The following is a 17,355-nucleotide window of genomic DNA, read 5'->3' as shown; positions in this document are numbered from 1 at the left end:
CTAAATATGAAAATAACATTTTAGATTTTGCACAATTTAACTTGGATGAAATGATGGAAATTTTTAAAGAGGAAGAAGACTAAGAAAGGACACCCTAAATCCAAAATAAAGAAACCCAGATTTTATCATTTCTACATCATCCTTCAATTATAAATTATTATTATTATGAATAAATTCAGAAATCTCTGAAAAGAGGCAACCAGCAGTTTTAGTTATTTAATGTAGTTATTTAATTCCAGCTTTCTCAAGTGTTGAGCTAAAACTGTCTGATGGACCACAGTGACCTCCACAGTTGTCTGAGCTCCAACACTGAGTTGGTGAATGCCATGAAGTGGATGGCCTGACAGTCAGCAACCTGACTCAAAAAGTGGCTTTAACCAGTAGCAGACTGTAGCTTTTTATCTGTGACTTCATGAAAAGAAAAATAAATAAATAAAATATATATATATACGTTTTTCCCCCCCACAGGTAGGGAGGATGCAGCTGTGTGCAGCTGCTTCCTTGGTTTGTCATAAAGTAACTCTCCAGCAGAGGGAGCAAAAACTCTTAAATTGCTTAAACGTTTGCTTGAAAGGCCTTAATGACCCCACTGTGACTCTGACTATGGCTCAGTACTTTGTTCAAGGACTAATCAATGAGCCTGATACACGGTGAATTTTGAATTCAGTCAATGTGGCATGACCACAGTGCAGTGTGACGTCTTAGTGTGGGACTGCACAACATTTTCATCCTTTGTCCCACATATTGAGACAGTGTCCCACATTTGGATCAGTTCTGCAGGACACTCTTTTATAAATTCTGGATTTTTACCCAATGAAGTGGCATTATATATGCATGTGTCATAATTGTTATCAGGTGTGGCAATTTATGCATCACAGAACAGTGGAGAAACTTGCCAAATTTGTAATAAAGACACAATAGATTAAATTCAGACTACCTCCCAGCATTGCTAATGAGTCCCACACTGACCCGCACAAATGCTGTCTTTATCTCACGTCAAGTTTTTTGGGATCTGGTCACTCTACCACAGTAATAAAAAAAAGGAATTTGAAGGCTACAGGAGTGAGGCTAAGGCTGAAAATATTCATTTTTCATCAAATGATGTGGCATGCTCTCATTCCTAAACACATTACCCAGTCCATATCAGTATAGATACCCAGCATACCTCTACACACACAAAATACTTCACCAATCAAGACAAACTTTCTAATCTTGCTATATTTATACCTTGATGATGATTATGATAAGCCTTCTTGTAGGTTCCTGTGTTCTTGGCTTGGTTAGATGTTGTGAACTAGTTTTTCTTAACCATGGAAATAAATTTGCAATCTTCTACCTTAGTCATTTTCTGTGGTCTTTCAGGCCTTTTGGTATTGCCAGGATGGTCCATTCTTCTTAAGAATTACCAGATTTTTGACTCGGCCACTCCTAAATAGTTTTCTCTCTGAGGTTTATTTTGGTTTTTCAGTCTAATGATTGCCTCCCTCACTTGCATCAAAATCTCTTTGGATCTCATATTGAGGGTTCCAACAAAAAGACACCAAATGGAAGTTGAATACTTGGAATCAACTCCAGATCCTTTATCTGCTTAAGTTGTAATCAAATAACACTACAAATTAAGCAGGTAAAATAACTGCTTGTCAGTCGATTGCCCAATTATTTTGACTCTCCAAAAATGGAGGACTATATATAAAAATGGCTCTAATTCCTAAGCTCTTAATGTAAAATAACTGTAATCTCCAATTTGCTGTACAAAGTCAAGAATACCCTCTGACCTGGTGACTCATCCCCTTTGCCCAAAAGCAAAAGAAAAACCTGGGAGTGTTTTCAAAACAATGGAAATGTTGACCAGTGACCAGTCAGTTGACATTACCAGATCACTGGGTGATGTGCTGTCACTGAGAGCGCAGCATGGGAGAGCAAAGAAAGCCATACCTGTTACACGGTGAGGAATGTGGACACAAATGCAGATTCTGAGGACAGAGTTATTAAACAAAAGCCCAAAAAACACAAAACACTGGGGAAAAGACCATGAACCGTGACAATACCCAGCCATAAAAGAATAACATGCAATTACATTTATATGAAACTGCTGTGTTTGCAAACGTATTAAGTGGCGACATTAAGTGCAGAAAGAAGTGTGATATTTTTATACCACTTTTGGGTCTTAAAGATGTGAAACCTGAGGCAGTGTATAGCGGTAAGTGTTATGCCTTTTAAACCTGCTGGAACAGGTTCACGGTCTGTCTGACTAATCAGTGTCGACATCGTTATTACTGAACCAGAAAAAATGATTTTCTCATTTTATTTCCAAGACTCTAAAAATACTTGCAGATTGGTTCATTAAAGATGTGCCATCATAATCCACGGGGCATTTTATCCATCTGTTTGCAGCTAGATTGCTTTATTGCTTTAGCTTTCTGATTGGCTTTAGCAATAAACCATCCTACTCCTGTTTGTCATTCTGCACACATGGAAACATCTAGCGAGCATGAAGAATATGCGAGGCACCCACAGAGGTGCACGGAAAATCATGACACGACATATACACCTCAGTCGAGTACACATTTTAGCTGAGATCACACAAGTGTGTTTGGTAAAGCACCACATCAGCAATTTAGTTTTGTAAGTAAACACAATGAATATGAAGCATTTTGATAGCTTTAGGATTGCCCATGTTTTATGACATAAAAACACTATTATCGTAGTATATAACAAAATGTAATTATACTGTAAAGTACAGTAAAAATGTGCAAATATTTTATCTTATTCCAAAAGTGTACCTGCAGCCAAGTTATGAATGGGGATAACATGTAACACACTCCATTCTTGCTTTGCCTGAAATGTCACGAGTTGGCAAAGGCAAGGAAGACTTGCAGGGGTAAAGAAGCCTTACAGGATCAGTGGCTTCATAATCTGTGTGCAACAGCAGTCACACCAAGACCAGTGAATAGGTAGCAAAATGCAGCTGGAAGAAAAAAAAAAACTTTTAGACCCATGAGAGCAGAGTGAGTGGGACACTGTGCTCTTTTTATGTTTATCAGCTCATAGTTGCTATTAGCTGATATTTGCCATATTGATGACTTCCCTAGTGAAATAATATGCAGCTCAACACTGCAAAGGGAAAGGGAGAGCAAAATGATGTAGTGCCAGAGTGGAATCAAAGTTGAGACCGTTCAGAAATTTGAGTCATCCCTCCACAGTCTACATTCTAATTATTCAGCAAACTACTGGACCACAGCCACTGAATCTCAAATGCTGCTAAATTGGGACATGCAACACATTTCAACAAGCCAGAAGTTTGAGCTCTTGAAGAAGGGGAGCATAAATCTGGGAGCTTATGAGCACAAATGCATATAGAAAATCTAAAAAAAAGAACATCTGGTCCTCAGACTGAGAGTTGAGACACTAATAACAAGCACAGGCCTGCAGTCATGTGAAAAAGAAAGTTTTCACAGGACTCTGCGCAGACCTGTGAAAAACAAAGTACACGCTTACTGCTTCCATAAGAAGGAAGAGGGTAAGTAGCAGCCAGGTGGTACTAATCAAATGCATTTGATTAATTGATCATCAGCAAGTGTGTGCACTATACAGTAAAAGCAGACGTTTTGGCAGGTTGCTGGGCTGGAGCTTTCAGGTGTGTGTTAATGCAATGTTATCATCTTCACATGAGTAAATGTTCCAATTGATTCATCCCAAGGTCAGACCCTTCAACGGTCAGGGAAACAAACAAGAGAAAAACCCAAGGGCTACATCTCAGACCCTACAGGCCTCAGTCAGCATGCTAAATTTTAAATTTCATGACAGTACAATTAGAAAAAGACTGAACAAGTGTGGAAAGGATTGCCAGGAGAAAACATGGCAGCATAGTTTAGATTTGCAAAGTTGCATCTGAACAAACCACAAGGCTTAGACAAAGTCCAGATCTGAACCCCATTGAGATCATCTGCTGGGACCTGAAAAACACAGGTCCAATGTGGTTACACCAAATGTCACTCAGCAAAGAAGAGTGGAGAAAAATCCACACCATGCCTGACTGATCTCGAGTCAGTCAGACTAAGCTTTTAGCTGCAGTTCCTGATTCAAAATTTGGCACAAATTGGCTTTTAAGTTCAAGCGGTAATTACTTTTCCCACTTGGAATTATATTGGATGTCTATTTTAAAACATAGGAATGAGTCCTCGGTCAGTACTGTAGTTTGCAGTCACACAGCATCAACTCATTCTGTTCTCTGTGGCCCACAGGCAGGAAAAACCAACAGAAATCTGCAATGTCTGCTACTGGATTTACTCAATACTCACTCCATGCAAAAGTTAAACAAGATGCAAAGGTGTCGTTAATAGCATAATCCACCATTGATGTTTCTGTCATTGCACCTCCATTTTGCTGCTTGTCAGTCATTTTTTTCCATGTAAGAGCAGCACAAGCGGTAGATGTTGATCAGCCAAATGCAAACATCAACGTGCGAAAAAGTGGTTTCCGATGTTTCTGTTTATGTGCGATATCTTTGCTGATAATTTCTTATAAATAGTCAACAGGACTTACGAAGGGGTTATGTATAAAACAAAGACATTACCTGTTTTGCAAGTATTTTTATCCATTTTTGTACCTACATTATAATCAATGCTGTCCTTTTTGGCCACTTAAAATATCTTTATAGAACTGTTCTTTCTGGATCAAAATGACTTGGTATCATTAATGATATATCTGTTTAACAAGTGCTAACACACTCTACAGCAGCAGCGCCGAGATCAGATAGTGTCTGCAGATTTGCCACTTTTATCCTTTTGCTTCAAATATGCTGGATAACTTTAAATAGTATTTAACTTATTTTCATCTAAAATGTTTTCTTACCTGGTTGAGCTTACTTGCAGGTGCTCTTCAACCACTGTAGCCTATGGAGACAGCTACCAGTGCAGCACCTAAAGATCTGGGTGCATAGAAGATGAAGAGACTGAGAGGTAACACTGGACTCCTCTCAGTGCCTATTATGAAATCGATGGCAAAATAGACTCCGCCAGCTCTGAATAATCCATTAGCTGTTAGCTTAATGGTGTTTGCCTCCCTCTGTTTTTCCCCACCAGAAGTTTTCAACCTCTCGAATCAGAGTCTTGATCTTAATATGCCTCTTCAGTCTAATGAAACGCTTGCAGGGGTTGCAAACAAAGGTCAGCTCATCTGACACCATGATGTCATGAAGCAGTCGCATGAACCAACAAGAAAGGTGCATTAATATCAACTTGCATATCACTTTATTAAAAAAAAATAATAAAATAGAAAGTCTAACTTCATAGTTGCGAACTTCGGTAGAATTAAAACATTTTCCATTAGAAAACACATTTAAAGTGAGAGTAAAGAGAAAACATCTCACTGAACCTGAGAATGTGTATTTGTGAAACTTTGCAGACAAGATGTGACTATTATATCTAACAGGCATTTTAAGCAAATAAGTATTATGAAGCAGAGAGGAGTAAAAAAAGATTGCCCACTGATTTTTACCCAAACACACTGCCAGTGCCAGTTGAAGGTAAAAAAAAAAAAAAAAGTTAATTTCTCTGTCTTTTATTCAATCCACAGATGACTGTGCATGAGCATCATAATCATCCCACTCAAAAAACAGAAGATCATCCTATCACTAAGCCAAGGCTGCTCTGTAGCAGTGTATGACTTCACATCAACAGGGACAGCCTCTCAGAAACATGTCTTGCCACTCATACTGAACACTCATTATGTTACAAACCAGAACAAATGGGATGGACACTGTGCAACAGATGTTGTAGGCTAATGTTTTTCAGAGGGATGGAGCTGATGAAGTAATGGCACCACCTACTGTGCAAATACAGCTGCTGCGGGGACACTTCTCATTTTGATATGTAGTATGAGCAGAAGAAGCATAGGTGTACGGTCATCTATATCAAATTTAGGCCAAGATTTATTAGAGACACATCCTGGGCTACATAAGGAAACAAAACCAGCATAATTATAACATTATTATAATCTAATAACATCTAAAAATACATAATAAAAATCAATGTGACTGCCCTGCAGCAGATGTTATCTTTGGCAAACTTCTAAAAAAAAAAAAAAAAAAACAAGAGTGGAACCTTTCCTCAAGTTTTTTTTTGTTTTTTTTGCTGTTGCAGTCATTTCTGTAATGGATTTCGTGATCCTAAGATCACATGGAAAAAAAGAAAAATCACACTTTTTTTCCCTCCTTTCATCTTTTTTGCCCCCGGTGAATATGAATGATACTTTATTGATCCCACAATAGGGAAATTATGAATACAACAAATAAATATTTGGTTGTTTTAAGGTTCTGATCTTGAGGAAAAGTTAAGCTTGGGAAATGGAAACAAGCAAACAAAGGCGGTAGAAATTTAAATCCCAACCTTGTTTAGGGGCAAACTTTTTAAGTGACCCCCCCCCCCCCCCCCCCCCCCCCCCAATCTGACTGATGAGTCTAGTAATGCACTTTTTATATAGTCTGGTGACCACTGAAAATAGTGATAATTTCCCAGAAGCCTGTCAGGATCGCTGCTGAGTTGGAAGTTTTGTTTCTATAAGGACTTTTTTTTTTTGGGGGGGGGGGGGGGGGGGGGCAGCGTGCTGTATTTAAAGGTGCTTTTGTACACTCTAGTCTGTTTAGAGTCTTGTAATGTGAGCACAACAATGTCCATCACCAGTAAAATTAATAAAAGGTATAGGATGGTCAATTAAAAGGACACTGAAGGAGGTTTTGTGGGGTTTTTTGCTCAAACAGTTATGTCCATTAAATCTGATGCCAGCTGCTCAGTTTTCAGCATTTTAAAGTGAATATATCAAAGGACTGATGGTTTTATAAAACAACAAGACAACACCTTAATTTTTCTGATATTTTATAAATCAAATTGTTAGTCCAAAAAATAGCACATTAATTAATTATCTGAACAGCAACTTGTTGCAGTCATACCACAGAGTCCTGATAGGACACCTTACTAAGCAAACCAACACATGGATGAACAATGAATGTAGGAGGCTGCTAAAATTTCTTTTACTATCCATCATACAGCACACCATTATTTTGGGGTCAAAGTTGACCTTTGAGCAAAAAAATATTTGCTACCTCTCGAAAAGTAGCACCAGTTCACAATGAGGTGTGTGTGGGAACATGTCCACAGGTACAGCCAGAGTTGGAGAAAATGCCTCCCCCGTGAGTTTCTTCTGCGGGGCAGCATCACAACAAAGCTCCTTGAAATTCCTCATAGCCTCTCCGTCTGGTTTACAAGAAACGTAGACCAGTCTGCGGATTGCCGGTTGGTTTCGTAAAGCTCGGACAACCCTGTAATGGAGGCCGGCTCGAGCAGGATTTACCACAACTGTAAGGCCTCTGCCTGCGAAGCTCAGCTGAGACATAAGGCCAGGAAGCACAACTTCTGCCTTCCCGGGGATAAACTCACAGTTTAACACATTATTGAGAGCTGCATTGTGTTTAGCATCTTCCACTGCCTGTTCTATGAGCTCTATACCGATAATTCTGTCCACTCTGGGAGAAATAGTGATGCCCATGGCACCTGTCCCACAGCACACATCTAGAAGAGTGCCACCAGTTTCCGTTAGTCTTCCAGCTTGCTCATTGTTGGAGACACACAGGTCTCTCACGGTACCATACAGCACTTCAGCAGCTGCCTGGTTCACCTGGAAAAAGGCGTCAGCAGAGATGCGGAACTTGAAGCCCAGCACCTGAAAAATCACACGACATCAGCAATGAAAAACAAACATAAGGTAAAATTACATGGAACAGTAGCTACCCACTTTTCTCGCTTGGCCAGAGTGACAGTGCAAGACTCCAAAATGCAAGCATGCTGCAAGGGATGGGAGTTTGCCATCTCACAAAAAGGTTGTTCACAACCAACCACGTTTTCTATTTCATTCCTAGATTTGATTAACAATTCCCATCTCTTAAAAAAAAAAAATGAACAGTGCTGTTGTGTCATCATTAAGTACCTGTTTAGCCCAAGTGGTTACTATTTCATTTCCCCTGATACTCACATGTGCTGGTAACCAAATAATTTACCTTCTCCATCTCCACTAGGTTGTGTTTGACTATCGGAGTAAATATAATCTATGAGCTGTACAAATATGCATATAATACCAGAATAAAAGTATCACACTTTTAAACATGTTTTTAAAATTTGAGCGCCATGAGTTATAAGATAAGCCTATTTCGCAGTGAATTCGAATTATAATATACATGCAATTATTCATGAAAGCACCCAAAAGTCTCTTTCAGGTTGTCTGCAAATTTGAGGTGCATTACCTCCTCATATATGTGTGGCTGGCCATGCAGAAGCTGGTAGGGGGACTGCTCGTGGGTGCACCGAGTCATGGTGCTCTCTTGGAAGTACAGCGAGTCCAGCTGACAGACCGATCCAGGGCCCTGCGTGAAGTAAACCACCAATTCAGCTTTATGAACGGCCACTTCTTCTGGGGTGAGATTCTGTGGGTGAAAGTACACGATGGCCATGGTGCGACCCTCTGCATTGGTCCTCACTGTGATCTCTCTCCAGTGACCCCCGGTGTGGAACAGCAGGCAGGGCTCCAGTGAGGACAGGCGGATGAAGTCCTGGTAGCACCTGGCCACCAGTTTGTGCTTCTGTGGCATGTTGAGCAGGTGGTCTCCGCTGACGCAGACGATGTTCCCCTTCCTGCTAGTGCCCACGTAAAATCCAACCGTCTTCGGATTGCCATCCACTCCTCTGTTGACTGAAAACGTGGACTTACTTCGGTAGCCATTTCTCACCGGTGAGGGCAGAATAGGCAGCACAGGAAAACTGAGTTTATCCCCGACAGGTGAGTCACCAGAAAGATACCCTGAGAGCTGGGATAGGATCTTTTCCTGATGCTCCTGCTTGCGCTCAAGCTGCTCATCATAACTCAGCCGCCACAGAGGTGTGACCACATCCGCCAGCCTCTCCTCCCAGGACGCGTTATCAGTCCAGCAGGGCGGCTTTTTCTCGTGACCTTTCCTCCGGCGTTTCTTTGATGGCGGGTTTCCCTGCTCAGTTAGAATAGAGCCATTAGCTGACAATTGCAGAAAAGCTTTCCTCACACAACACAGAAGGTCACGTTTGACAGACGTGACTGACCTGTTGCGTACAGCTACCAAGGCCATTTTCTTACTTTTCAAAAACTTGCTATTACGGTTGAGGCTGCTGCTGGAGGCGTGCGTAAGAGAGTTTTAGCACATTATAACATAAAGCGCAGAGCAAAGACTTCACCAGGTGAAGCACATGCTGGACTTTCAAGATAACTCCTCTGACGTCTTATTTACAGGACAGATAGGACGCTTTCGACGTCTCCCTGCGTCCCAGGGCAAGTAAACATTTCCGCTGTGTCGCGATGGACTCAAACAAGGACGAAGCGGAGCGGTGCATTAAAATAGCCCTAAATGCAATCACTAACAACCACCCGGACAAAGCCAGGAAGTTTCTAGAAAAGGCACAACGCCTGTTTCCGACAGAGCAAGCCAAAAGTACGTCGAATAAGCGCCTGTTTGTGAAGTAATTGTTTTCTGAAATCTCAGGTGGTAGGCCGAACCGAACCAGCTAACGCTAGCATTAACGTTACACCAGCTGCTAGCCGCCACTGGTATTTGTAGTTTTTCACCCTCGAGTCGCAGTTTTCTTAATACGTTTGGTTTCTTTAACTTAATGATTGCTTAATCGGAATAGGCAGTTTTATTCTTTCCAAAGCAGTCTTCCTAGCAGCTAGGATGCTAACTATCTTCCCAGCAGCTAAAGTGCTAACAACTAGCTCGCCGTGGTAGGATTAACGAAATAGGAAACGTGAACTCAGGTGGCAGCCGTCGCTAATATGTCTCCTCTCTTTTTATAGACTTATTGGAGTCGTTAGCGCAGAATGGGAAGCCTCCAGACGAGAGTGGCAGTCATGTGAATGGAGAAGGACCCGCTATGAGACACCGCGGCTGCAGAGAGGAGCCTGATGTGTCCGCACAAGCAACTACGGACTCGGGAAAGTCCTACACAGCCGAGCAGCTGGAGGCCGTTAAAAAGTCAGTGCATGTTTATGTGCTCCTTTGTTGCAGCTAAAATGTTCTAGTGCTGGGTAGAACTGGGTGATGTTGATTAAAAATAATGTTACTACGCGTGTTTCAAAAAGTCAGTCTTGTGATTATATTGAATATACGCTGTCAGGCCACTTTATTAGGTACACGTGTTCAACTGCTGGTAAAACCAAGAATGTCATTAGCCAGTCACATAGTAGCGAATTTATACATTTAGGCACGTAGACCTGGTCGAGACGACATGTTGCAGTTCAAACAGCATGAGAATGGGGAAGTAAGGTGATTTAAGTGACTTTGTACATAGCACAGTTGTTGGTGTCAGACAAGCTGATTTGAGTATTTCAAAAACTGCTGATCCTCTGAGCTTGAGTATGACAGAACGACTAGACTTCTTCCAGCTTATAGCGAGGCAACAATAGCCAAATAACCACTTGTTACAACCAAGGTATACAGAAGAGCATTTCTAAGTTCAGAACATGTCGAACCTTGAAGCAGATGGGCTACAGCAGCAGAACACCACACCAGCTGCTACTCCTGTCAGCTAAGAACAGGAAATCGAGGCTGAGAGTCACACAGGCTCACCAGAATTGGACAGGAGAAAATTGGGAAAACATTGTTTGGTCTGATGAATCTCAGTGTTTGGATAGTAAGGTCAGAATTTGGCATAAACTGCACGAAAGCATGGATTCAGCCTGCCTTGTATCAACAGTTCAGGCTGCTCATTGTGGTGTAATTTTGTGGAGGCTATTTTCTTGGCACACATTTGGGCCCCTTGGGCCACCTACCTGAGTATTGTTGATGACCACGTCCATTGTATTATGTACCCATTTTCTGATGGCTGCTTTCAGCAGGACAACACACCATGTCACAAAGTTCACATCATCTCACATTGGTTCATTGTACTCAAGTTGCCTCCACAGTCACCAGATCTCAATGCAATGCAGCAACTATGGCAATGTTTCCAGCACCTTGCTGAATCTATGCCATGAAGAATTAAAGCAGTTCTGAAGTCAAAAAGGGGTTCAACCCAGTAGCATTAAGGTGTACCTAATAAAGTGTCTGGTAACTGTATGTCATACATTATTCAGTCCAATAGATTTCATTGACCATTAGGTCAACAGGTTTAGGTTTAGGATGATGACAAGACATCATTACTACTGGGTTGTGATGACCACATTGTCTAATCCATTTTAATCGTATGTGTCCAAGCTTATCGGTTCCTTTTATCAGAGCTGATATGTTTTTGTGACAGTTGCAAAACAGTAACGTCAAACTGATGGCAGTGCCTTTTTTTTTTCCTCTTGCATACCCAAGTCATGTGCAAGCCTTTTTTTTTTTTTTCTGTCTCTGCACTGGATGCTGAAAACTTGTGTGGGCCTACTTTTTTTCCCCCCTGCACATAATTGATCAGGAATCAATAAGAGAACCGATAAAAGTATCGGGCCAATACGCAATGTCAGGAATTGCACTTGTATACTAGATTACTTACTATGTTTTTGATCATTTGAGACTTATCATATGGTTGCCTCATACTTGTCATTACTTGTGTCTTTAAAAGTAGCTGTAACTGTATAATGTGTGTGTTTGTTTTAACTGCAGGATTAAGAGCTGTAAAGATTACTATCAGATCCTAGGAGTGGAAAAGACTGCCTCTGAGGAGGACCTTAAAAAAGCTTACAGAAAGCTCGCTCTGAAATTTCACCCAGATAAAAATCATGCACCAGGAGCCACAGAGGCATTTAAAGGTAAATTAAAAGTTATTTATGGAAAAGACATGGAAAAAAAGACTTAGAAAGTGTGTAATGATGGGGATTTTCCATGTGTCTTGCAGCTATTGGTAATGCATATGCTGTTCTGAGTAACGCTGACAAACGAAGGCAGTATGACCAATATGGAGAGGAGAGAACGCACCCGAGCAGACACAGACATCATCATGAGTTTGAAGCAGATATCTCACCTGAAGACCTCTTTAACATGTTCTTCGGTGGAGGCTTTCCAACAAGTAAGTAGAACTCAAATGAAGAATGAAGTGTCAGTAAGATATCTGGCTTGTTGAAACAAGCCAGATATCTTACCAATTCTGCGCAACATAAGACTCTTTTGGTGGGTATTAATAGTCCTAATACATAATCTTGTCACACATCTGTCAGTTTTACAAAGCAGGTTTTCAGATTATCTTTCTGCATTCAGAAAGGTAATCTGAAAACCTGCCAGGCTGTTCAGCTGGTTTAAGTTACTTACATGTGTTAGAAATTTGCTGAATGGAAAGGTTTCAAAGCCTCTTGGCAATAGCCATTACCATTGCCGGTCCCTACCAGCAAACTTTGTCTGTATGGAGGCCGTGAGGTAGAACGTACGCTTTAGCTTACCTTATGAATCGACTCATTTGTTGACCCTGCATCATTTTCATCCTCCACAAGCAAAACATGGCAGGTTGATGCTAGCACAAACAAAGCTGGACACACCTTTGTAGCACCACTGCTTTATCATTTGCATTTTATGAGCATGTGAAAAGTTTTGACTTATGCTTAATTTATGGCATGACGATTGTATTTGCCTACAGTGAGGGGTTTTCAACCAACACACACACGTTTGTGTTGGTTTTCAACCAACACAAACGTGTTCCCATGCAGTCCTCCAAAGCCCCAGCTGCACATTGCTCGACATTGTGCGTCAGTCGAGTGCTGAATGGTTGACAAGTGGGCTGGAATAGGGAAGGCAGGGACAGCAGAGGTCACAAAAAAGGATGGGAAAGAAGTTTGTGTGTGTGTGGGGTGGTGGGTGGGGGGGGGGGGGGGGGGGGGGGGGGGGGGGGGCTAAAATGTGTGTATATTAAAAGCACAGACAATTGCTGCAGCGGACACTTTCATTTTTTTAACACTTGATTTTACTTCAGCTCTTTGTGTGTTACAGTTTCACTCTTCTCTGCAGCTAGTTGACATACCAACAAGAACACAAATGAGTGTCCTACAGACCAGTTGTACCACTTATTTTTGACAGCTGACCCCATCTGACAACAAACGCTCTCTGCAGTTAGACAGGCTGCCCATAGCAGCCCACAGACTGCCAACATGCTGCCACCACTGAACCATAATTTCTCCATAAATATGGTTGGCTCATCTGTAACGTTCAGTGACGTAGTAGTCGATTGCTCAAGAGATGCTTACTCTGACTTTCTCTGTAATTGCTGCACATGTTGTGCTGCAGTATAATTACCAAATGCAACCTGAACATCAGAGCGGTTTCACCAAATTACATGGTTCAAGGACCAATTTTTTTTTTTCCATCCTTGTATCTGGTTGAGCAGAGTGGGCAAAAAATTGAGTATGTTTTGGTCTTGATTTCACATGTCTAAGAAGCACAGTTTTGTAATCTGAATTTTCCAATTTTTCAGGTAATGTACACGTTTACAGAAATGGAAGAATGCACTTTGCACAGCATAATAGGCAAGAAAGACGAGAACAACAGAGAGATGTAAGTCTTGTCTGTAAAACATTCAATACACATTATTTTTATACTAGCTGATTTAATGTTTGATCTGTGGGTAACACTATTCTTTTTATTCTCTTTTCACAGGGAGGTCTGGCTCTGTTTGTCCAGCTGATGCCCATCCTCATTCTCATCATTGTTTCAGCTCTCAGCCAGATGATGGTCACTCAGCCTCCTTACAGCCTTAGCTACCGCCCGTAAGTGGTTCAGTGTTTAATGAGCTTCATGAGGTTGTACGAGTGTGTCTGACCATTTGTCACACTCTCGGTTGCATCTTTTCTTTATCAGGTCAGCAGGACACATCCACAAAAGGCATACATCAAGCCTGAAGGTGCCTTTTTATGTGGGAGACCGTTTCAATGAGGAATATTCTGGAAATATGCTGAAGAATGTTGAGAGAAGTGTAGAAGAGGACTACATCTCTAATCTGAGAAACAACTGCTGGAAGGAGAAGCAGCAGAGTGAGTTTACAGCAGAATGACTGCATTAACTATATTATTATTCACAGTTATACATTGCCTTGAGTTTAAATATTTGAGTAATTGTTTTTTGAGTGGTCTGACTCAAGACAATAAGAAAGCCAGAAAAATTTACATTTGTAGGATGAAATTGCATTTTTTTTTTTTCAAAATTGGCTTTAAAGATGAACAGCTATTCTTTCCTGTTAATCTTTTGTTCACTGACTCTTTTATGTCACCTTGAGCTGGTTTGATGCATTCCTGCATCATCAGACCCAAGTCCTTTAAAACAGCTTCCAATCGAGCAATTTAACACCAGTATAAAAAATAGATGTAGCCACTGTAACACCACCCAGAGGTTAGAGGATTCCTGTTTTGCAGCCTTGAGCTGCTATTGTTCTCTTGGTGTTGCGAAAACAGGCACAAGTGTTTGTGAAAACGAGGACTCCGCATGACTCTGAATAATCCTCCTTTCTGACTCCTAATGGGACCATAATTTACAAAATGAACTTCATATTTTATTCAATAAGACCTCAAGCTAGCAACTGAGGCGATAATGTCCTCAGAAAAAGGTTTGCTGGGGTGACAGAGAAGGGGATCCAAAGCTGGAAGTAGCTCCCCCTGCTGGCCATTTAATAGAATGCAGGTTTGAGGCACTTAAAACCAGCATTCAAAATCCATCCTTTGTACTATGTTTGACCCTTATTCTGGCTGATTTTTTTTTTTTTTTTTTTTTTTAATACAAGCTTATGTAAATTGTACTAATATATTTTCTCCTTTACTTCCAGAGGAAGGCTTACTGTATCGTGCTCGTTACTTTGGGGATTCTGAGTTGTACCAAAGAGCACAGAGGATGGGGACTCCAAGCTGTTCCAGACTATCTGAGATTCAGGTCATATTGGATGGCTAGAAAAATACTTCCATACATATGGGTACGCTGCTACATCCACAGAGTGTGGCATACAGTATGAGTGCTACAGGATGCTATATAGGAGCTATTAAGAATTCAGTGCTGCATGTTTTATCCGACCATCTATAGAGATTACACACATCCTCCATTATTCCAGACATCCAGGCTGCCGTTTTTCATATATTTTAATATAGTACAGCCATCAGTGAATATGCTTTTATTTATTTTATTTATTTATTTAAATTTTTTTTTTTTGCATGGTGTGATAATGCAGCTGTGTCAGCGATTGACACCAGAGGGTCAAGAGTCAGGTGTCCATTTCCTACAAGCACTTTAACTGCACCAACATCCCTATAAGTTAACTTTCCTACTTTAAAGTAGGAACTACATTCCAGCAAAGAAGTGATCAGTTGTGTAAGGTAACAGCAGTTGGTTTGGTTAAAACATACAAAATCATTTGTATAAACACTTTCTTTTTGTAGCTGTTTCACTGATGGTGAACATTACCAAGTGAGAGTGATGATGAGCAATATTTCCAAGTAACTTAAATATAGAAACACAATCTTATGAAAAGGAATGGGTGTAATAAACTGTCTTTTTTGTTTTTTTGTTTTTTTCCTCTCAGGTTCGTCAGTACTTGAATCTAATTAGAAGAAATCGGTCGGAGCCCACTCAAATTTGACCACATTTCTGCAGCAAAACCAAGAGAATCAAAAAATGCCTTACGTGTAGTGGGCAGCAGACCTCATCAGGGAACCTCTCTGCAGCACCTCGATGTAGATTGACTTCCTGTAGAACTGTGAGAAGCTTTGAGTTCACTGCTGACATTGTCTTACTCGAGTCTTTACAGTGGTGCGAGTCAGCTGGAAAGTAAGAGCATTGTTGTCGGTACACAAAGCTGCTAAGATTAGCTTCTTCTGTCCCAATTGTTTTCTTTTCCTTAAATATTTTGAGAAACCTGATGGCCTTCTCATAGACAGATGTCTGAGCCACTCACAAGGAAAGCGTGTAATTTTTGTAGTTTTACCAATGTAAATATTCATTTTACTTTTAACAGTGCAGGGGTTATTGAAGTCATTTACGATGTTAAGTGGATTTGCTTGTAGCCTGTTGGATCATAATTACTGAAAACTATTGCACAAATGAAAGTAAACCATATTTATTAAATTAACATGCTAAAATTGTATAAAAGTTTCTTTGAATTAAAACTGTCCAATGATTGACTGGTGTATATTTTCTGTTCTCACACACACTAATGTGCTTCTGTAACAAGTCAGTCTTTGTGTCCCAAATCCAGACTTGACACTCTTGAAGCATGTTTTTAGTTTATAGTGTGTTCACAATCTAGCAAATGAGGGAATAAAAGAGGGTTTCTGAGTGTGTCTAAATGCAGCGTTCACAGGAAATGGGAATCTCCAATCTTACAGTTTTGATATTCCTGTTGGACTTTGTGTACTAAGTGTTTAAATTGTGTTGTACAGTGTATGTAGTAGATATGGGGTGAGAGGACACAATAGAATCACAATATCAGGTGCATCCGGTATCCCCATTTTGGTGTTTGGTGGTGTTCCTGTGATTACATATTGTAAATCCAGGACAGTCATTGCAACTGACCAATCATATTGTTTGTAGGTCATATCTTTGACTTTGGGGGAGAAGACAGTGGTGGGAAAACTTTGCCTTCAAAGCTACAGAAACACTTAAAAGCTGGATTTTAAAAGGCGTTCAGGAGTCAGTTGCATTGAGCTGCTTGTAGTTGATGAATGGATGAGTTTCATCTGGGAAACTAGGGGTTTGTGTGTTTTTAAAACAAAAATAGGTTGTCACTGACTTATTTTAGACTTCTTTTTCACAATATTCTTTTTCAGTTGTACTTTGGTTAGGTTTGGAAACAAGTGTGGTTTGTTCTTTCTATGTGTTTACAGTTCCTAAGCTTTTTTTTTTGAGGGTTGGAAGGCCTGAAGGCAAACTTCTCACGTGTGGGAAAAGTATGAAAGTGACGCATCTGCTCTGTGATGCACCCGTTCGTGTGAATCATCACGTATTCTGCTGCAGTTTTACACTTTTCTGGCTGGAGCCTATCCCAGCTGTCATAGGGTGAGGGGCAGGGTTCATCCTGGACAGGTCACACAGAGACAGACAACCATTCACACTCACATCCAGGGCCAATTTAGAATCACCAATTACCCTAACCCCACTAACTGGATGTCTTTGGACTGTGGGAGGAAACTGGAGTCTGAGAAGGAAACCCACTCAAACATGGGCAGAACATGCAAACTCCACAGAAATGTCTGGGCCAAGGTGGATTTTAACCCAGGACCTTCTTGCTGTGTGGCAACAGTGCTAACCACATGTCATGCCTATTTATTTGAGGTAGAATCTATCCACATCTATACATTTTTTTGCGTTTTTGTTAAATATTGTATGTGGACACA

At 40.7% G+C, this 17,355-nt stretch overlaps 2 protein-coding genes across 3 annotated transcripts; one reads left to right on the top strand and one right to left on the bottom strand.

Moving 5' to 3' along the window:
- Window positions 1–6,654: 6,654 nt before the first annotated feature.
- Window positions 6,655–9,170, bottom strand: trmt2b (tRNA methyltransferase 2B). The gene is made up of 2 exons (XM_030748375.1): window positions 8,297–9,170; window positions 6,655–7,719 (listed from the first exon to the last, which is right to left on the bottom strand). The coding sequence occupies exons 1-2, from the start codon at window positions 9,149–9,151 to the stop codon at window positions 7,099–7,101; spliced, it is 1,476 nt and encodes a 491-aa protein (XP_030604235.1). The 5' UTR covers window positions 9,152–9,170; the 3' UTR covers window positions 6,655–7,098.
- dnajb12a (DnaJ heat shock protein family (Hsp40) member B12a) lies at window positions 9,062–16,120 on the top strand. Of its 2 annotated transcripts, XM_030748378.1 has the most exons (10): window positions 9,062–9,202; window positions 9,313–9,511; window positions 9,874–10,051; window positions 11,663–11,808; window positions 11,895–12,065; window positions 13,458–13,537; window positions 13,640–13,749; window positions 13,841–14,013; window positions 14,799–14,942; window positions 15,546–16,120. In XM_030748378.1, the coding sequence occupies exons 2-9, from the start codon at window positions 9,379–9,381 to the stop codon at window positions 14,918–14,920; spliced, it is 1,113 nt and encodes a 370-aa protein (XP_030604238.1). In that variant the 5' UTR covers window positions 9,062–9,202; window positions 9,313–9,378; the 3' UTR covers window positions 14,921–14,942; window positions 15,546–16,120. The 2 variants fall into 2 exon arrangements, with proteins under 2 accessions (XP_030604238.1, XP_030604237.1); XM_030748377.1 differs by lacking the exon at window positions 9,062–9,202 and having other exon boundaries at window positions 9,256–9,511.
- Window positions 16,121–17,355: the final 1,235 nt, after the last annotated feature.

This window comes from Archocentrus centrarchus, chromosome 15, assembly GCF_007364275.1.
Source record: "Archocentrus centrarchus isolate MPI-CPG fArcCen1 chromosome 15, fArcCen1, whole genome shotgun sequence".
Taxonomy (NCBI): Eukaryota; Metazoa; Chordata; class Actinopteri; order Cichliformes; family Cichlidae; genus Archocentrus; species Archocentrus centrarchus.
Note: the sequence above shows the minus strand (reverse complement) of the source record. Positions and strands in the feature narration are given on the sequence as shown.